Source organism: Strix aluco, chromosome 4 (genome assembly GCF_031877795.1).
Source record: "Strix aluco isolate bStrAlu1 chromosome 4, bStrAlu1.hap1, whole genome shotgun sequence".
NCBI classification, from domain to species: domain Eukaryota; kingdom Metazoa; phylum Chordata; class Aves; order Strigiformes; family Strigidae; genus Strix; species Strix aluco.
The window spans coordinates 50,547,415-50,564,050 of record NC_133934.1 but is presented as its reverse complement, the minus strand read 5'-3'; the positions used below and the strand labels follow the sequence as shown (position 1 = coordinate 50,564,050).

General features: G+C 47.2%; 1 protein-coding gene across 3 annotated transcripts in view; it reads left to right on the top strand.

The window, feature by feature from the left end:
- ERI1 (exoribonuclease 1) overlaps positions 1-16,636 on the top strand; it is a 38,531-nt gene that overhangs the window by 18,397 nt on the left and 3,498 nt on the right. The window contains exons 7-8 of one of the 3 annotated variants that reach the window (XM_074823039.1): positions 6,510-6,622; positions 9,370-10,793. In XM_074823039.1, the coding sequence (XP_074679140.1) occupies positions 6,510-6,590 (81 nt within the window). In that variant the 3' untranslated portion in view covers positions 6,591-6,622; positions 9,370-10,793. Of the gene's footprint in view, positions 1-6,509; positions 6,623-6,975; positions 7,189-9,369; positions 10,794-16,636 lie in introns of those variants that run through there. The other 2 variants (XM_074823041.1, XM_074823042.1) reach the window with 2 other exon arrangements.

Here is a 16,636-nt window from a genome sequence, read left to right as displayed (position 1 = left end):
CTCACCAACTTGAGAGTTCAGGAGGATGGGGGAAGATAGCTGGCGTCTTTTTTTCTTCCATCTCATTGCAAGTAATCCTGGAAAGAGCACGGATGCTCACATTCTGGACTGACCATGTGGAAACACATCATACTACTTGTGATTATATGTGTGTGAGTATGCATGAGTGTAATCAGGTTGGGATTTTTTAGAATAATTCACTTTCTATAGTCTCACCTTTAGCTTTGCTGCAGTGTGGCTGCAAGAAGAGAGATCCACCAGTGCACAGGCAGTGCTAGAATGCAAAGTGTTCATTCTTGGTCCAGTGTCTTTGGGGTGGAGTCATCTTTTCAAGTCACCTTCTCCAGCTGTCCAGACTCTTTCGCTTATGGCTTGATTTTGCTACTTTACAAGCAAGCTCTGACACTTTTTTTTCTGCTCCTTGGTTTCCTGCAACAGACTCTTACTCTTGAGAGCTTGCTGGGAACTGATAGCTGCCAGTGATTTTAGCAGTAGCACTAGAATGTCTCACCAGGATCCTCTCCTGATCCATGTCATTGGATTTATTTTGGCTTCATGTGAGTGTGAAAAGTGGTCTTGGGAGCATATATGCAGGCAAATCCTCAGGTTGCAAAGTGTCTGTGGACCACTTATTGGTGCCTTATCAGTGTGCTAACTTACTGCACTGCTGGGATCCCACACAATGTAAAGGGCAACCTGCCTGTGCTTGGAGCCATCCTTCCAGGATCTACCAACACCAGGACAAACTCAAAGTATGGCAGGGGACTGCAGTGTTCCACCACAAAACAGGTTTGGTTATTCACTCTGAAGGCTACAACCTCAAATGGTGGGCCTTGAAATGGAAAAGGAGTCTGTGAGTCTTTCCAGACATAGTCTACAGAACATCTCAAGGAAGCATGATGAGGTGTGCATTTTTGGCAGAGTTTAATGAGGAAATGGAGACCAACTAGGAGGTTGTTTTCTTAAGGAGACAAGAGGATGTCTGTTGATTAGAAATGATTCCCTCTTGGTGGGTTTACCATAGATTTATAGTTTTCACTCTAGTCCTGTTTCCAATTCCACTTTGTTTCTTCCTGTCTCAGAAGAGCTTGGCACAAACAGCACATAATTCACTCTATCTTAAGCTCTTGAAGAATTAGACCCGTAGGGGCTGCTAGGGGGAAGATTTAGTTACCTAAACATAGCTGTCTGGTGCCCTCTGGTATCTGAGCTGTATGCACAAAGCATACAAAGTCCTCCTGTCTTCTGAAGCAGCAGCTGGAGGCCAGACTGGAGACCTGAGATATCTCCAGTAGTGCTACTGCTCATTACCTGTGTGTGGGCACTGGAATGGTGACCCTGGAGCAAGCCGGTGGCCCAGTCAGCTTAACAGGAAGAGAAGAGTACCTCCAGAGGATGAATTGTACCATGGGTCTTTGCTGCCTCTTAATATGACTTAGCTGGAAGGTAGAAGCTGTGCTGCTGCTGTACAGCATATGAACTTCCACAGACCCTTTGCTAGAGAGATGGGGATTTCAGGCAGCCAGGAGAGGGAATGCAATTGTGAGGCCAAGACATCATCTCCCAAACACTGAAGGCTTTGGAAAATGAGGACATGTTTCTGTTTGATTCACTCATTAGGCTTCCCAAAAAACACAGGAGGAAGACAGCTGGATCTGAATTTAGTTGTTTCTGCACTTCAGTGAAAATGAATAGTGACAGCTGCTATAGGATTGTTAAGGTTGGGATCACCTTTTGCTATAATGCCTGTTTGCACAGGAGTGGTGGAGGAGCTGATCTTAAGGAAATCAGTTACTTGCCGAGGTCCTCAACTGCAGATCGGGGTGCTTAGCCTTTGGCCTTTAGGAAGTCTTGAACTGATTCAAAGTTGGGAAGAGTCTCTGAAGCACTTGCTGAAGTGAGGAAAGAGTGATGCTTATTTTTTGGTAGAGATTTGGTGTGAGTATTTAAGCTTGGAAGAAGGGATTTCAGCTTTTCAGTTTCTTAGAGCCAAACACTGCATTTGGGATGCCTTCTCTTAGTGCTTTCAGGGTTAGGTGTCACTCCCTCTCAGGGCAACTTTTGCCTGCCAAACTATCTCTGTGGCTGTCTGCACAAACCACAGCGCCTGAGACTGTTGTCTCCTTCCTGCTGTTGGAACATGAAAAGGCACTTCCTGCATGAGCAGGACAGAGCTGCTTTCTGTGCAACTGCCTGAGAATAAGTGGAGCAAACTAGAGTGCTAGGCAGTGAACCCAGCCTTGTAAGACAACTGTGACATAGCTGACTATACGTGAAAGGGGTTGACAAGAGAACTGGCCCTCCCCTGCAAAAAGAAGAATGCAAAAAAAAAAAAAAAAGGGAAGGGGGAAAAAAAAAAAATGAGAAAAAGAAAAGTGTTACTCCTGTGCTTTATTTTCCCTTCATAAATTTTGAGCAGCCAGTCTTTCTAGGCTGCCTTCAGCCCCATCCTTCCTCTTCCCAGAAAGGGGTTTTTCTGTGCTAAAGACTGACCCTGGTAACAGAGCTCTGCCTCTGGAAAGGGTAGTGCAAGGCTTCAGAGGGATGTGCCTGCCACACTGATAGCACAGCACTAGCCTGTTCCAGAAGCATGGGAGTGCTTTGTTTTGATTATTTAGCCAAGAGAGTTGGAAATGGCTGTGAGACTGTTGAAGGCAGAAAGGGACAGAGCACTGGCTGCAAACAGAGGGACAGCAGTAAGAGAAGTGCGTCTAACGGTGGAGTCTCAGCACTGTCTCTAGTCTGGTCCCCCAGACAGGCAAAAAACCCCTCTGGAGAAAGAGGATAATCTCCCAGAGGAAAACAAGAGTGAAAAATGGATACAAGCGAACACATGCATAAGCATCTGCAAAAAAAGATGGTGGAATCTACCCACACATTTCACAGGCAGAATCCTCCTCCTCCCTGGGCTGAATCTCTCTTCTGCCCATGGATAGGACTTACAGGTACTGCAGGGAGCAGGGATACTACTTTATCATCTGAGGCACGGTACAACTCATGGGCAGGGAGTTGCAGAAATAAAGGAGTGTCAGACAGCTCCTAGGCTGAAATGTGTTTTGCATGAACAGTTCGTACACTTCTGCGTAACAAACATCTGTAAACAGAAAGGCAGTTTGCCCGCAGTCTGTTAACAGGTAGCAGGGCTAAGGTTTGCCAGAGAGTTTGCTTGCAATGAATAATTCAACCAGTCCTGCTGCCCTTAAATTTAGGTAATAATGCTGCAGTCAAAGGCTTTCTGAGTTTGGCAGCTAATGCTATTGTGGGCTTGTCTCTGTGTTTGGCCTGGCCTGGGGCCCACACTATTTCATAGGCAACTTTGACCTTGTGTGACAGCATCACTACCTGGCAAATCAGGCACAAATTCTTTAACCAGCTTGCCAACACCAAACTTGTAAAGCAGCCAATGTTATTCTAGAGGAGACTGAAAACAGAGCTGTGGGTCGGGGGGGTTGCTGGCTTCAGGTTGCTATCTGAAATGCCTTCCCAGAGTTCAGCCTTATGGCACTTTTTCTTCCCCATCACCATCTTACCATTGGCAGTGGTATTCATTCAGGATCCACTGAGAGCTTAGTTGATACCCACTTCTCAGACTCTGAATCCTCTCAAGGCTTCTGTAGGTAACATCTCCCCTCTCTGCCTTTTCTGATGAGTGTAAGACACCCTCTGTCCACAAAGCGATAGGTTTTGTTCCAGTTCATCTTAACCCCAATACTAGCAGGCTCAATATGAAAAGGAGTCTTCAGTGAGTGCTAAGGGACTCAGAAAACAAGATTGTACAAGATGGAAAAGAAATGGGCTTCTGAATAGATAATATGCAAATGTAATTCCAGCATAAACTTAACACCCAGATGCATCTTTGCCAGTGACTAAACCTTTCCAGCAGTCCATGTTCCCAGGGATTCAGTGTCCACAAGAACACCCTGTCTCCCAGCTGCTGCCCTGACTTCTGCAGAGGTTGTCAGCTTTGAGGTGTAGCAGTCTCTCTTTCAGAATAACCACACTTCTAAGCACAGTTCTAAGTGGTGCTTATCCAGTTTCACTCCAGTTTTTGGATGAGCCAAAAAGTATCCTTGATGTTCTGGAGCTACATGTCTTCTGTCCTCAGGGGTGATCTCTCCTGCCAAGCTTGTACCCAGGTGATGGGAGCAGAGGAGATGATTGGTCTCCCTCTGCTCAGTGTTTGTGGGGTTGTATCAGAAGCACGGTGTCCAGTTTGAGGACCTCCGGAAGAAAGATGTCAATAAACTGGAGTGAGCCAGGCAGTGATTATATATAAACAGGCCCAAAAAAAGAATAAGTTGGCAGAAAACCACACTCCTCACCGGCAAGGTGGGAACAGTCCTTGGACAGGGTGCTTTCTGTTATAAATGGTGTACGTGTGATGGACAGAGACATGCCGTTCTCCTGAGCCATGACTGTAGGGGAGAGGCAGGGTGTGGTGCTCCCATCTTTTACTCAAGGCACTTCTGAGCTCTTGACACATGGGGAAATGTCACGTCAGGCAGGGAGAATCTGAATGCGCTCAGAGAGCATCAGGACTCAGGAGAGGGTCAAGGCAAGACATGGAACTTAACGGTTTTGCTTACTGCCTATATCCAGCCCTTTTTTAGGTGTTCAGGGTGACCCCAAGTACATTTCCAAGGTCACCCAAGAAGGAGTCAGAGGTGAGAAGGACCAATGGCTTCCAAGTCATGGCCAGTGCTAGTAGCCAGTTCTCCAGAAAAAGCAGGAGGGTGTGTGTAGCCGTAAGCATTACATGAGATGCTCAGGCCAATTTTAACTTCTAGCCTTTCACAAGGCTCCTAAAAAAGCACCCAAGTTTGTCCCAAGTTGCTAATGATTTTTTTTCCCAGCCCTAGGTTCTTTTTCTAAAGTTGTCAATGTTTGATACTACAGGCTCTTGATTTGTCTGTGGCCTACTGAAACACAGAATTCTTGCTTTATTAATATACAGAAAGTCTTTTGATCTCTATCAAGGAAAATATAAGAAAGTACAAAAGTAGTGTTTACCCTACACATTATTCCAATTTTCAGGTATTTGCAGTCCCCTGGGATGTATCAGTTTTGCAGAGGCGTTGTGTTCTTATTTACTTTATAAGAATCAGCTGAGGATAAATTTCCACACTGTGCATGCTCCAGATGTCAAACATCTGAAAGTGTCCCTGGGGTGATGAGAGTCTCATCTTGAGAAAGGTCATTGCATTTTCGGATGTCGTTTTTTACAGCTCTAACTGGAGCAAAATGTTGGCCAGGTGAGTTCAGACAATCTTTTGTGGGGAGTCAAGCACAACCAGTGATGAGAGATGAAAAACACATATATCAGGGGGCAGTAACCTCCAGAAAATAGGTCCTACTGGATGCTTGCACCATTGTAGGCATTTTCACAATGGTTGTCCATCGCTTAAGCCAGCTGCAATAGTTTCTACTTGCACTGCTGAAAACACTCTCTGTTTAAGGATTGTGCTTAACAGAAAATAACATCCAGGAAGGAAGCTTTGAGTTTCAGGGTTGTTGAGAAATTCACGGCCAGTCGCTTGCCTGTGTTTGTCCAGTACGAAGTCGTCTCTTCAGAATTTCTTTTCTTGGTGTTGCCACACAGGGCTGTAGGGCTCTAGATATTTTTTGAACACATTTGAGAGCCTTTTTCTGCTTGAGAAGGCCTTCTAGTTGCTGGGTTCTGCTTAACGTGGTCTGCTCAGAGCCAAGCGTCTGACTCAAAGGTGGTCTGTACTCTGCTTGTCTTCAGAGGAACATAGAAAAGGTCTCTGGGTGGGAAACCACAGTGAGGTTACCTTGATCAACTGCTCAGAGTTGAGAGTGAAGAGCACTTATTCTGCCAGAGGCAAGCTGTTGGTCTTACAGTTTGGACACACCATCAGCTGCATGTGTAGCTCCTTCTTGGAGGTCTGACATTGTATGATTCTAGTCCTTTATGGTGGATGGAGGCCTGGCCACAGCAGTCCAGCTGTGTCCCATGCTGGTGTGCTTGAATGTGGTGTTGCTACCCAGTGTTCATCTACAGTCACTGTGGGCCTCTGGCATTAAGTCACATCATCTCAGATTTGGCACTGGGACCCAAAGAACCTGCTTCCTCCCCTGCCCTCTTCCTGGGAATGGGCTGAGATCTGCTGTGATGTACTTGTCTGGTTGCCGAGTGGCATGGAACAACATGAGCATCCTAGATCTCAGTACCTCCAGTCTGGCTTTCTGCTCTCAGGAGCCAGCAGCGACAGGGAACTCTGACTACCAGTGGTCCTGCACCAAGTCACATGGAGCGTGAAGTCATTAGAGAAGGATTCCCACTACTAGTCTGTTCAGCCTTGATTTTTGCTTTGGAGGAAAAGTTGCATGGGTGTTTTCTGTCTGAAAGTAGGCTTTCAGTCTGCTGCAGCAGTTCCCTCCTTCCAGTAGACTTCTGACCTTCCTAGGAACAATGTTTGACCAAGGCAGATCTGACTGACAGAAAGACTGCAGAGAGCTTATTCAACTGTCCTGTTCCTCTCTCACAGCATCACAGGCTGAGAAACTACCCAGACCTGATATCCCTGTGCTGCTGGAGGAAGAATGGAAAGAAAGCTAAGCACAAGTGACCATGCTGCATGCTTTTCTGTTGGTTGGTTGTGTAAGTATAAATTCATGGGAGGCAGTGCTTCTGCAGAAGCAGAGACTGTGTTGTTTTTTTTTTTCCTCATTAATTTTGCAAATGCTGGCCCTGTTCCCATGTTTGCACACTTCACTCTCTCTCCTAAAGTGCACGTAAGCCAAACATACAGGGACCAAATTAAACATGGACTGCTGGCTTTTGTTTTTTTGCACGGCAAAGATGTTTTTTGAAGGAAATGTAGTATGCTCATTTGAAAAAAAACCCCACAAAAAAAAAGAAAACAAAGATGTCAGACTTCAGCTAGCTTGGTACTAGTCTACTTAATGACTTTGGGGGCTGAATAATTAAACAGCATTTGTCTCCTTTGGCAGGCACTGGCTGAGAAAGAAACACGTTTGAATGCAGAGGGAGTAACTTTGCAGCCATTTTTCCTTCTCCTGAGGTCACTGGCTTTCTGCACTCCACTTTTACAGTCTTTTGGTGTACACAACCCAGGCCAACAATGTTTTGGATAGCAACTGTTCCTATGGTTTCCACTAGGGGAGGCTGAACTCAGAGACATCCTATTTTTAAACAGGATTTAGAAATGCAGGGGCCCGGGGGGGCAGGGAGTGACACAAGGTTTGTTTCCCTATATGGAAGATGGTGAGGTTCCGACTCCAGCGCGAGTATATCAGATGACTTCATGAGGAAAATTCCATGTCTGGAAACCTTGCCAAGAGGCTTAAAACCTGGTAATCATCACCAAAATGTCCACCATGGCCTTCATCTCCTGTGAATGCCTTTGCTTTACAGCATTCCTCTGCGGTCACGTTCAGGTCCATCAGCATGGCCTGGGCTGGGAGCTTGTCACACACCTCTCGCTGCAAGAGCAAACCCAGCAAAGTGGTGCTGGCCCTTAGAGCTTTGTAGGACTGATCTTTCCCAGTCAGACTGCTCCTCAGTAGTCTTGGGCAGATATCCAGGCTTCCCTCTTCTCTGTCTCCTGTTTGACCTTCGTTCTGTCTGCATTCAGCCGTTTGTGCAAAAGGCTGCCTGGAGCTGCACTGGTGCTTTCTGCCTGACACCATGATCTGCCTGCTACTTCCTTCATCCTGAAATCCTTTGAGATCCTCCAGGCTGGCTCAAAGGGCAGCCAGTTGGACACCTCTTTTTGAGGGGCTTTTGCTGTCTGTAGGAGCATTGGCTCCTCTGCACCAAGGCCCAGCACTGCGTATCCTTTCATTTCTTTGCAGGCTGCCATCTCAACTTCACAAACTTGCTGAAAAGATACACCATTTCCTCCTCACCTCTTGGAAAACCTCCCCTCCCCTGCCTTTCCAGGCTTCTCCCATCTCCAGGTCTTGGCACTGATTGCTGCCTGATTTGTTTGGATTGGTCCTTGCCGTGGAAGGTCTGTGAATTGGTGTTGGTTACGTCCATACAAGACAGTGGTTTCACTGCTTTAACAGCATCATTGATTTGATATTGCTGGAAGCAGGAGAAAGGTGGAATGGCAGCTGCATGCATCCCATGTCTGTGATGGGCTCTGTTCATGTTATCTCAGAGAAAGGAATAGCTGGCACATGTTCTCGTTAGCCTGTGCCATGGAGGCAGTAATAAGGAGGGCTGTCTTCTCTCCACTTTCTTCTGGGAGAAACTAAAGAAATTCGGGATTCACACCAAGGGGGTAGACAGGTATCCTGTGAGTTCACAGCTGTCTCTGGTGTGAGGGTTAACAGTTGAGGAATGGAAACTTAAAGCAGCTGGAGAAAATATGACTGCTCTCACCAGAAGAAAGGTTTGGAGCCAACAAGCAGCAATAACCCTGCCCAGGGTAAGGAGGAGCAGGCTCAGAGCCCGGCAGAGAACCTTTCCAGACAGCGGGCCTTGAGTCCCACTGGGATTTTAAGGTCTCCAAGGCCTGGGTCCAACTTTGAAGTCCAGCTTGGGATGCTCTGCCAACGCTATGAGTCAAGGAAGCCCCAGACTCCAACGCAGTACCCACAGAGTCATTTTTTCCATGCTAATCCTTCTTTTTGGTTAAAAGCCTCTCTGAAGAGCAAATGCAAGGCCTAAGTTGAGTGCCTGGGTTTCAGTGGGGAGAAAGCCATAGCTGTGCCTTATGCAGGCACTGCTCCCTGTGAGCCTTCAGGCCTTTCTCACAGTTAATTCAAACACCCTTGTAGGGAGGGGTTTGCTTGTGCCAAGAGAACTATAGAGTTTTCACTCTTTCCTCAGCCCAAACCAGGATGGAGGGTCAAAGCAAATGTGAATTAAGGCTCAAGGGATATTTTGGGTTGGGTTTCTCCAAATGTTTCATCACGCAGTTTTAAAACACTTGATGTTTGGCCTTTTAAAAATCTTACGGTTTTCTTCTTAACCAAGCCATTGCTTGGGCCAGACTTTTCTTATGAAAAGCTTGGTCCTAAGCAACTTCGTTATCTCATGGGAAGAATTTTTTGCCTCCAAAGTCTAACTGGCTCCAGCAAAATCCCTGCTGATTCTGCTACCCTGTGCTTAGATGACCATTCATCATCATCTGAAGAAGGCCTTCTTAACCTACCCTGCAAGCAACTTTAAGAAAACTTTATGTCTTTCTTTTGGGGTGTCTCCCATGGGCCTTCTGACTGGAGTTGCTTTACTACATTAATTTCAGAGCAACGGGGTTTGGCTTGGCTAAGCTACAAGGTTATTTTGCAGTTTTATGACAGCTGATGTGACTATAAGCTGCTGGCTGGCTTCTGGTCAGGGTGTGACACACATTCTTCTCCTCCTTTCCTCAGAGGAATCTGCTGTGCAGAGCTGCTTGCTGGGCGGAGGAGAAATGTGCAACTTACCTCACCTTGAGGCATCCTCATCTGTGGTTGCTGCTGTGCCTTGGGCAAAGGAGTGATCTCTCTCTAGTTCCTCACTCTCCTCTACTGTGGAGCACTATGGTGGAGTAGGATGGCCATGGTGAGCCTGGAGAACCCTGCTTTCCTTCCTCAGACCTGTGAGGGCACATGGTGCAAACAGAAAAGGCCTCCCACTGCCATTTCCTTCAGTCTCAAGTCTCCCATCATTCCCATTTGGTGGTGCTGGGACATCTTCACCTGCCTTTCTGGCCTCGAGGTTCTTCTCCAGGTCCCTTCCTCCTCCTTCAGCCCAAAGGCACACCCTCTCACCAACCAACAGCTGTTTTCCTGGTGGTTGTGTATTGGAAGTGGCAGGAGGGGATAGCAAAGCCACTGACGAGGAATGAGGAAGAGGGTGGGGTTTCTCCACCTTTCCTTATCAGCCTTCTCCAGCCTCTCCCAGGCTGCCCTTCTGTCCCTCAGCACAGCTGCCAGTCCCTCCCAGATCACTGGCCTCCTTCCATCTCCTCTTTAAAGGGGGAGTTATTTACCTGTGCCCCGAGGTGTGTACCCTGTGCAGAGCACCTTGTCTCAGCATCTATTCTCAACATGGATGGAGTCACCCCTAAGGCCATCCCCACTCTTGATCTAACACCAGGGTTTGGTTCACACATGTGGCTGGGGTCCTTGCTGGCCTCTGCCCTTGGCTGGAGAGACCTGACAGTCATGGGGAGTGAGTAGTCCTGGAAGCTGGGTCCCATGTGGGCAGTTAGGCTTTCCCTGGGGTCTACCCCATGAAAACTGCATGCCAAACACTTGTTCAAGCAGATGAAATTAGAGCTGCATCTTCCTTTCACTCCTGGTCGTACTGAAAGCTGGGAAGAAGGATATTTTGGCAAATACTGTGAAATAATTTCACTTCCTAGTAACACATTGAAATAGAGATCTTGCTTTCACTGCTGTAAAGCAGGAGCCAGTTGTAGTTTGCAGAAGAGAAAGTACTGCCGGGAGGGAGCAGGACATTGTCTCTGCATGATGCTGGCAGAAAAGGGAGACACTTGGACTCCACGGAGGAATGGTTTGTGCTGGGTATAATATCACCAGAGGTCTGTGAGGTGCTGGATAGCAGACTGGATCCCTCAGAAAGAGGGCTGTGGTCTGTGTGCAAAAGCAAGGGTTGTGTAAAGGGGAGTTGAGACTGCACATCTCAATGACAAGTGAGGGCATTCGCTTGCAATAACTTTCCAGGATTTTGAATGTGGCATGAAATGGCAGCCCTAATTTCCCTGGAAAAATTAGAAAGATGGCCAGGAAACAAGGCAATGAAAATTCTTGAGGTCCTACAAATAAATGCAGTATGATCTGAGGTAAAAGCATCTGAATCTGCAGTCCATGGATGGAGGGACTTCCATGACAGTGAGCAGCTGCAGGGGACAGACAGGCAGGTCGCCAGCCTAAGGCACTGTGTCCACCAGGGCAGAGACCCATGTGTCACAGAGGGAAGCCTGACTTGCTGTCTGCTGGATATGCTGCCTGCTTTGCCCGGCCGCGCAGCCTCTGTGTGGTCCTGTAGCTTCCTGCAGGGTGAGCTCCCAATGGAGCAGTTTGTGGGAGCAACTGCCCATGGTGAGTCAAAGGCTCTTTTAGTCTGTGTCTAGGTATGGCAGCTCAGCTAAGTGAGGATTAGGAAAGATGATACCTGCCCATTGTGGCATCCTCTGCAGTGGTAGGGAATGGGCACAGGATCAAGCAAAGGTCATTCATAGAAGGGAGAAGCACTCCTGGGGGTCCTGAGGTGTTTCCCAAGAACATCACAAAGCACTGGCATATTCAGTGTAAAGGTTGAGTACTGCAGGTCCACAGGGTGAGGGTTACATTTGCCTCTCCACGAAGGCACATTGAGTTGCACATACCACACGATGGCCTCACCATGAGGCCTCGTGACATGTGGCCTGCAGGTTACGTCTTGCTGTTATTAATAGCCCCGTCTTGATGTCTCTCCATGATACTCTTGCAAACAATTTTTTTCTCCTTCTTCTTCAAGCCAATTATCGGGCGAGAAGCCAAGCCCTTGAGCAGCATGGCTGTCACGTTTCTCACGTCACAGCATGGCTGGCTGGTCAGCTTGCATGGGCAGCAGGAGCATCCAAATGCCCAAGTACCACTTAGCTGCAGACATCTCAGGAGAAACCTGGAGCATGGCTCGGTCCCTGATAGAAGTGAGGATGATATGATGGGCTCCTCTATCAGCAGTGGATTTCCAGAGGGAAACAGAGATGGGGACAGGAGACCAGGAGGGGAATGGGACACTTGAAATGTGGGCTTCTATCAGGGAGATTGCCAGGGGAGCGCAGGGCAACGGGAAGACAGGAGCATGATAGACTGGCCTTGAAGAGACAGAGATGACCTGAGTTTCTGTCTGGCCAGGAAAGGATTTGTCTTTACCCCACAAACCTGTCTCTGTCATAGTGTCCTTTAAAAATTCAATTTATTTTTAGGCGTTGTGCAGTTTCAGTGCCAAACTATATCAAAAGAAAACAGTACCACCCTCTCTCTCTCTCTCTTTGCCTCCCCTTCAGCTTGTCCCTGTCCAATAGACAGGTAACAGTGACCTTCACCCCCTTGTTCATCTTTTCATTGAAGGGTGGTAAGCCACACGTCATGTGTATCAATTTAGAAGTGTAAACAAGGCTAAGATAGGGGGGGAATTATAGAATCTAGGTCAGACGAAAGAAATTGAACCTGCTCTTGAAAGTAGGTGATTTTTCCAGCCTCCCACTGATAAAGCATTGGGTGGGACTCTGTTAATAATTCACACTGTAGACATTAAATAGTGGTATCAGGTTACATTAGAAAGTCAGGTGCTGCCGGCTTTTTGTTGCTAAACTAATGGACTTTGGCTCCAGTGCAAACTATGCATTGCCTTGTCAAATACCTTGGGACAGAAATGGTGGTGGCTGTTTCTTCTTCCCGCCGGACTGATTTACTGAGAACCCATGGTTATTTTGGGAGAGAGAGGCTCTGTCTGTAGCCCGTGCTGGTTAGAAACGTTCTTGTTCTACTGCTCCAGCTGTTCTGTGCTGGAAATTATTTGATGGCATTGCCAAAGCCTGGTTTATGACTGGCTGCTCTAGACAACATGTAAGACCTACAGGGGAGATGGGGAGTTAGGTACCAAAAGACCTTTGTGGATCAAAAATCACCTACATGTAAAAGAAAGTCAATGGGGAGACCCGAATCATGCTGCTCGGTTTGGGGAACTTCTTTGTGCCATATCCACAGATAGTGATCTTGATCTTAAATTTTTGGCTGCTAATCAGCGTGAGCTAAGTCAGAGTCTGTGCTGGGCTCTGAAACTCAAGCTTGTAATTTCTTTTTCACCTCTTGCTTATAATCAAGCTTCTCAGCTCCAGCCAGGCCATGTTCTGCCAGTGATGACTTTTTGGCTAGATACTGGTGGTTTGCACGTGCAGAGCTGATAAAGGTAATTAGAAAATCACCCAGAATAAAACACCTGCTCCCTTTGCTGGACTGGTTCTTCCTGGGTTCAGAGGACTAACAAGCAATGTTACCATATGAGAGACACTAACCTCAGCAGGTCTGGCTTAGATCTCAATCAGGGAACAAATTTAATACATAAGCAAATACAGTTTCACAAAGTCATTTCTCAGAGCAGAACTTTAACTTTAAATGGGCAGAAAAGCAATTTAAGATTAGAGAAGGGAAAGGGAAGGGGAGGCTATGGAATAAAGATAAAATTGCTTCCAACAATTCACATAGCTTTGAAGCACAAACAATAGGGTAAAATTCATGTTGACATTGCAGAAAAGAGCATGATTAACTTGCATTGGGTGGGTCAGAGTTTGCATTGCTGTCTGAAGGTATCGGGAAGAGGCAGGCACTCAGTATATCTAGTTCAGATTACACGTCAGTGTAAGATCAGCAAGTCTCCAATGAGAACGTAGGAAGCCAAAAAGTAGCTCATCACCAAAATGTTTTGTCCTGGGTGAATTTCTGTCCTCAAAGAGAGTGCCACTCAGAAAATATGCTTTAATCTCAATCAGTTTGGCTTTGGGTTCAAAACCAGAAGTACAAACATGCTTCCTCAGGTACCCTGCTTCAGTACACGGGTCAGCCAAGCTTTGGTGTGCGTGTTTGCCTCTGGCTCCGTAATGCCAGCTGGGCTGCCAGCACCTCTGCCCTTGCCTCCCGGCTGCTGTGTGGGCGGCGCAGCAGAAGATACAGGAATGGTCTGTGGATGTGGCAAAGAAAGATGAATGTGGTGCAGGCCAGAAGGCCCAAGCCCACTGCAGGGCCTTGTTCAGTGGTTGTCTCCAACACACCAGCATTTTGCAGGGGAAGCCAGAAGCAGGGAGACCCCTGGGTCCCTTTTACCATGTGGAGTGTCGATTCATGAACACTGGGCCTTTGTGCTGTGGGTCTTTCCCTTCATGCTTCCTCCCCTGTTTTCATTGAGTGGATGCTCAGGCTGTTTTCCAGCACTCCAGGGGAAGAGTAATAATTTCCATGTAGGCCACCGTGCCGGGAGTATGTGCTTAGCGTTGGCTTACTGCATCCATCTCTTCTGGGAGTGCTCTAGGCTGGCTGCGCAGAACATGCTAAGAAAGCAATTCCAGGAAACTCAGAGTCATCATCAGAAGAAGATGCTCATGAAACTACATCTTGGCAAGCTAACTGAAGCGGGCAGGGCTGCCTGGCAGGTTAGCCATGCAGTGCTAAGAAGAGAGCTACAGCCTGGCCAACTCTACAGCCCAAGGGACCAGGAGTGGTTAAACAATGGAGCTTTTGCTAACTCTGTGGTGTGGAGCTTGTGGCACCATGTTGGGGAGAGCTCTGTGAGCCACAATGGAGAAAACAGAAACTGTCCCAAATCTGCTGAATAGGGAAATGCCATCCCAACCATTCAAAAAAGAGAAAAAGAATGAGAAAAGAAATTGGAAGTGCTTTCAAAGTAGCACAATGCCAGAGAAAGCCAGTCCAGAAAGGTCCCAGAGATCTAATTATAGCCTGCAATCAATGCTGCTCTTATCCGTGCTGCTAATGAACATACACGAGGCAAGCAGTTTTGCTGCTCCAGGGCTTCTTGCAGTAGAAATAACAGCTTGGTAATAACTAGCTGCCTTGCTTGATTAGGGCTTGCTTTGCTTTCTCTCAGTTTCCCAGCCTTTGGTACGTGCCCTCCAGAAATGTGGGAGCTGTAGCTGAGGCTGTTCAGGACAGGATAACCAGGCCAAAGCGTCAGGGAGGCTCCAACATATGCACATATGAGGCTCCATTACTGGCACACAGAAATCCAAAGGAGCAACAGGCCTCCAAAGAGGTGGAAAATGCCATCTTTCAGGATGTGAAAGATCCCCAAATTCCCAGAAACTAATTGCACTGTGGAAGAACCCCTTTCAGGTGCCAGGTTATGTCCATCAGCTTCCTCATGGAAAGAAAAAGCAACAACTTCCCTGCTTCTTTGAGGAATGAAGCACAGAGGACAGAGGCTAGCACCTCTGTATTATCAGATCAGCTGCTAAAGTGCATACCAAAGAGTTTTCTGGCATGGGCTATGCCAGGCAACAACTTCTCTTTTGCATGCTCAACAGAAAATAGATCCTGCATCTATCTATGGCTCTGGTCCAGACAACACCTGCCAAACGGAAAGAGAGGCAGAAGGAGAGGCTTCATGCACAGATGGGGGAGGCCAGAGGCAGTTCTTCAGCATCTGTTTTTTCTAGCATTCATTTTTTTTCAAACAAATAAAGCACAAGCTCTGTCTTGGCCTTGAAGGACTTTCAGCCTTTCACTAGGTAGTGCAGAAAAGTAGGCACTGGCTGCAGTGGAAATAATGACCAGAGTTGGGAGAGTCCCTGGTACCAGAAGAGGAGGGACTGCTGTGCTGGGGTCTGACCTTGGAACCAGCCTTGACCTCACTCCAGCTTTGTCAAGCACGCTTCTCTCAGAAAGCATCCTAGAAGCATATGGTCTCAATTTTCACATGGTTGGTGGCATTTCTTCCCTGCATCGCCTGGAGAAAGATGTTTGGATGATTATTCATTCCCACAGTTCAATAATTGTACCAGTTTGGAGTCGTCTGGTTCCCTGGGGCTGTATTTACAGCTTGGTCTGATGGGCCGTGGAGCTGCTCCATACCAAAAGGTCAATCCTCTGAGAAGGGATCGCTCTCTCTGATCAATGGAAAAGTTTGAGTTCTGGAGATCTCCCCAGGATTCAGATGTGCCAGTCTTTTATTTTCTCAGAGTCTATACCGCAGCTTGGAACTCCCCTTGGTTACTGCCCACCCATTCCTCTTGCTGGGTCATCACCTTGATAAAATCTGGCTACTGGTTCAGGTTCAGATGAGTTTGAGGCTCCTAGTTGTTCTCAGTGCTCCCTTGGTGCAAGATGCTATAAATTGCATTCGCTCTTTTCCTGTAAGATCGTGTCCAAACCCCTTTCTTCTTCACATCGTTAAGGAAACAAAGGCAATCCACCACTGGAATTTGGAAAGGGATAAGCGGCCAAGCACGAACACAAGCAGCAGAGCTGAAAAGCAACGTTAGAGCTGAAAATACAGCCCCAAGCTAGCTTATGACCTCCTGTGTATTTCAGAAGAAAAGAGCCTTTGCTTCCGTTTGGCTTCAGCTAGAGCTGGGTGGAGCCTTATTTAAAGTAAGTTGTACTGGACTGGCTTATAAGTCTCTCTGCGTGCAGCTGATCCTGGAAGTGTATTCTCTCAAGTAGGAAGATTGAGCGTCAGAAATGCAAATTCCCTGAGGGTGGAGCTGCAGGGTCCTGCCACATGGGCTCTTTTTCCAGACTCTGGCAGATCTCTCATTTTGTTAACTAGAAAGCCAAGCTGAGGCCTTCTTTCTCCCTTGCTCTTCCTACCCGTGATGGGGGGAGATGCCTGTCATCACTGGGGGGCTTTGCTGTAAGGAGCTGACTGATGACAAGAAAAGATGAATAACTGCATGTGCTGCATCAGAATGCTGACCTGTTTCCATTCAGCAAAGGGACCACTGAGACTGACCTGCAGCCCATTCTCAGCCTGATGAAAAGCATGGCTCAAGTTGACAGCTAGCTTAGGGATGTTCAAAAGAGCTGCACCTTCTGCAGTGTGGCTGTGCAAAGCAATGTCTGGGGATCTAAGCAGTGCTTTAATGCTGAGCATGAGCTTAGCTGTATTAAAACAGAGGGAACCTGAGAG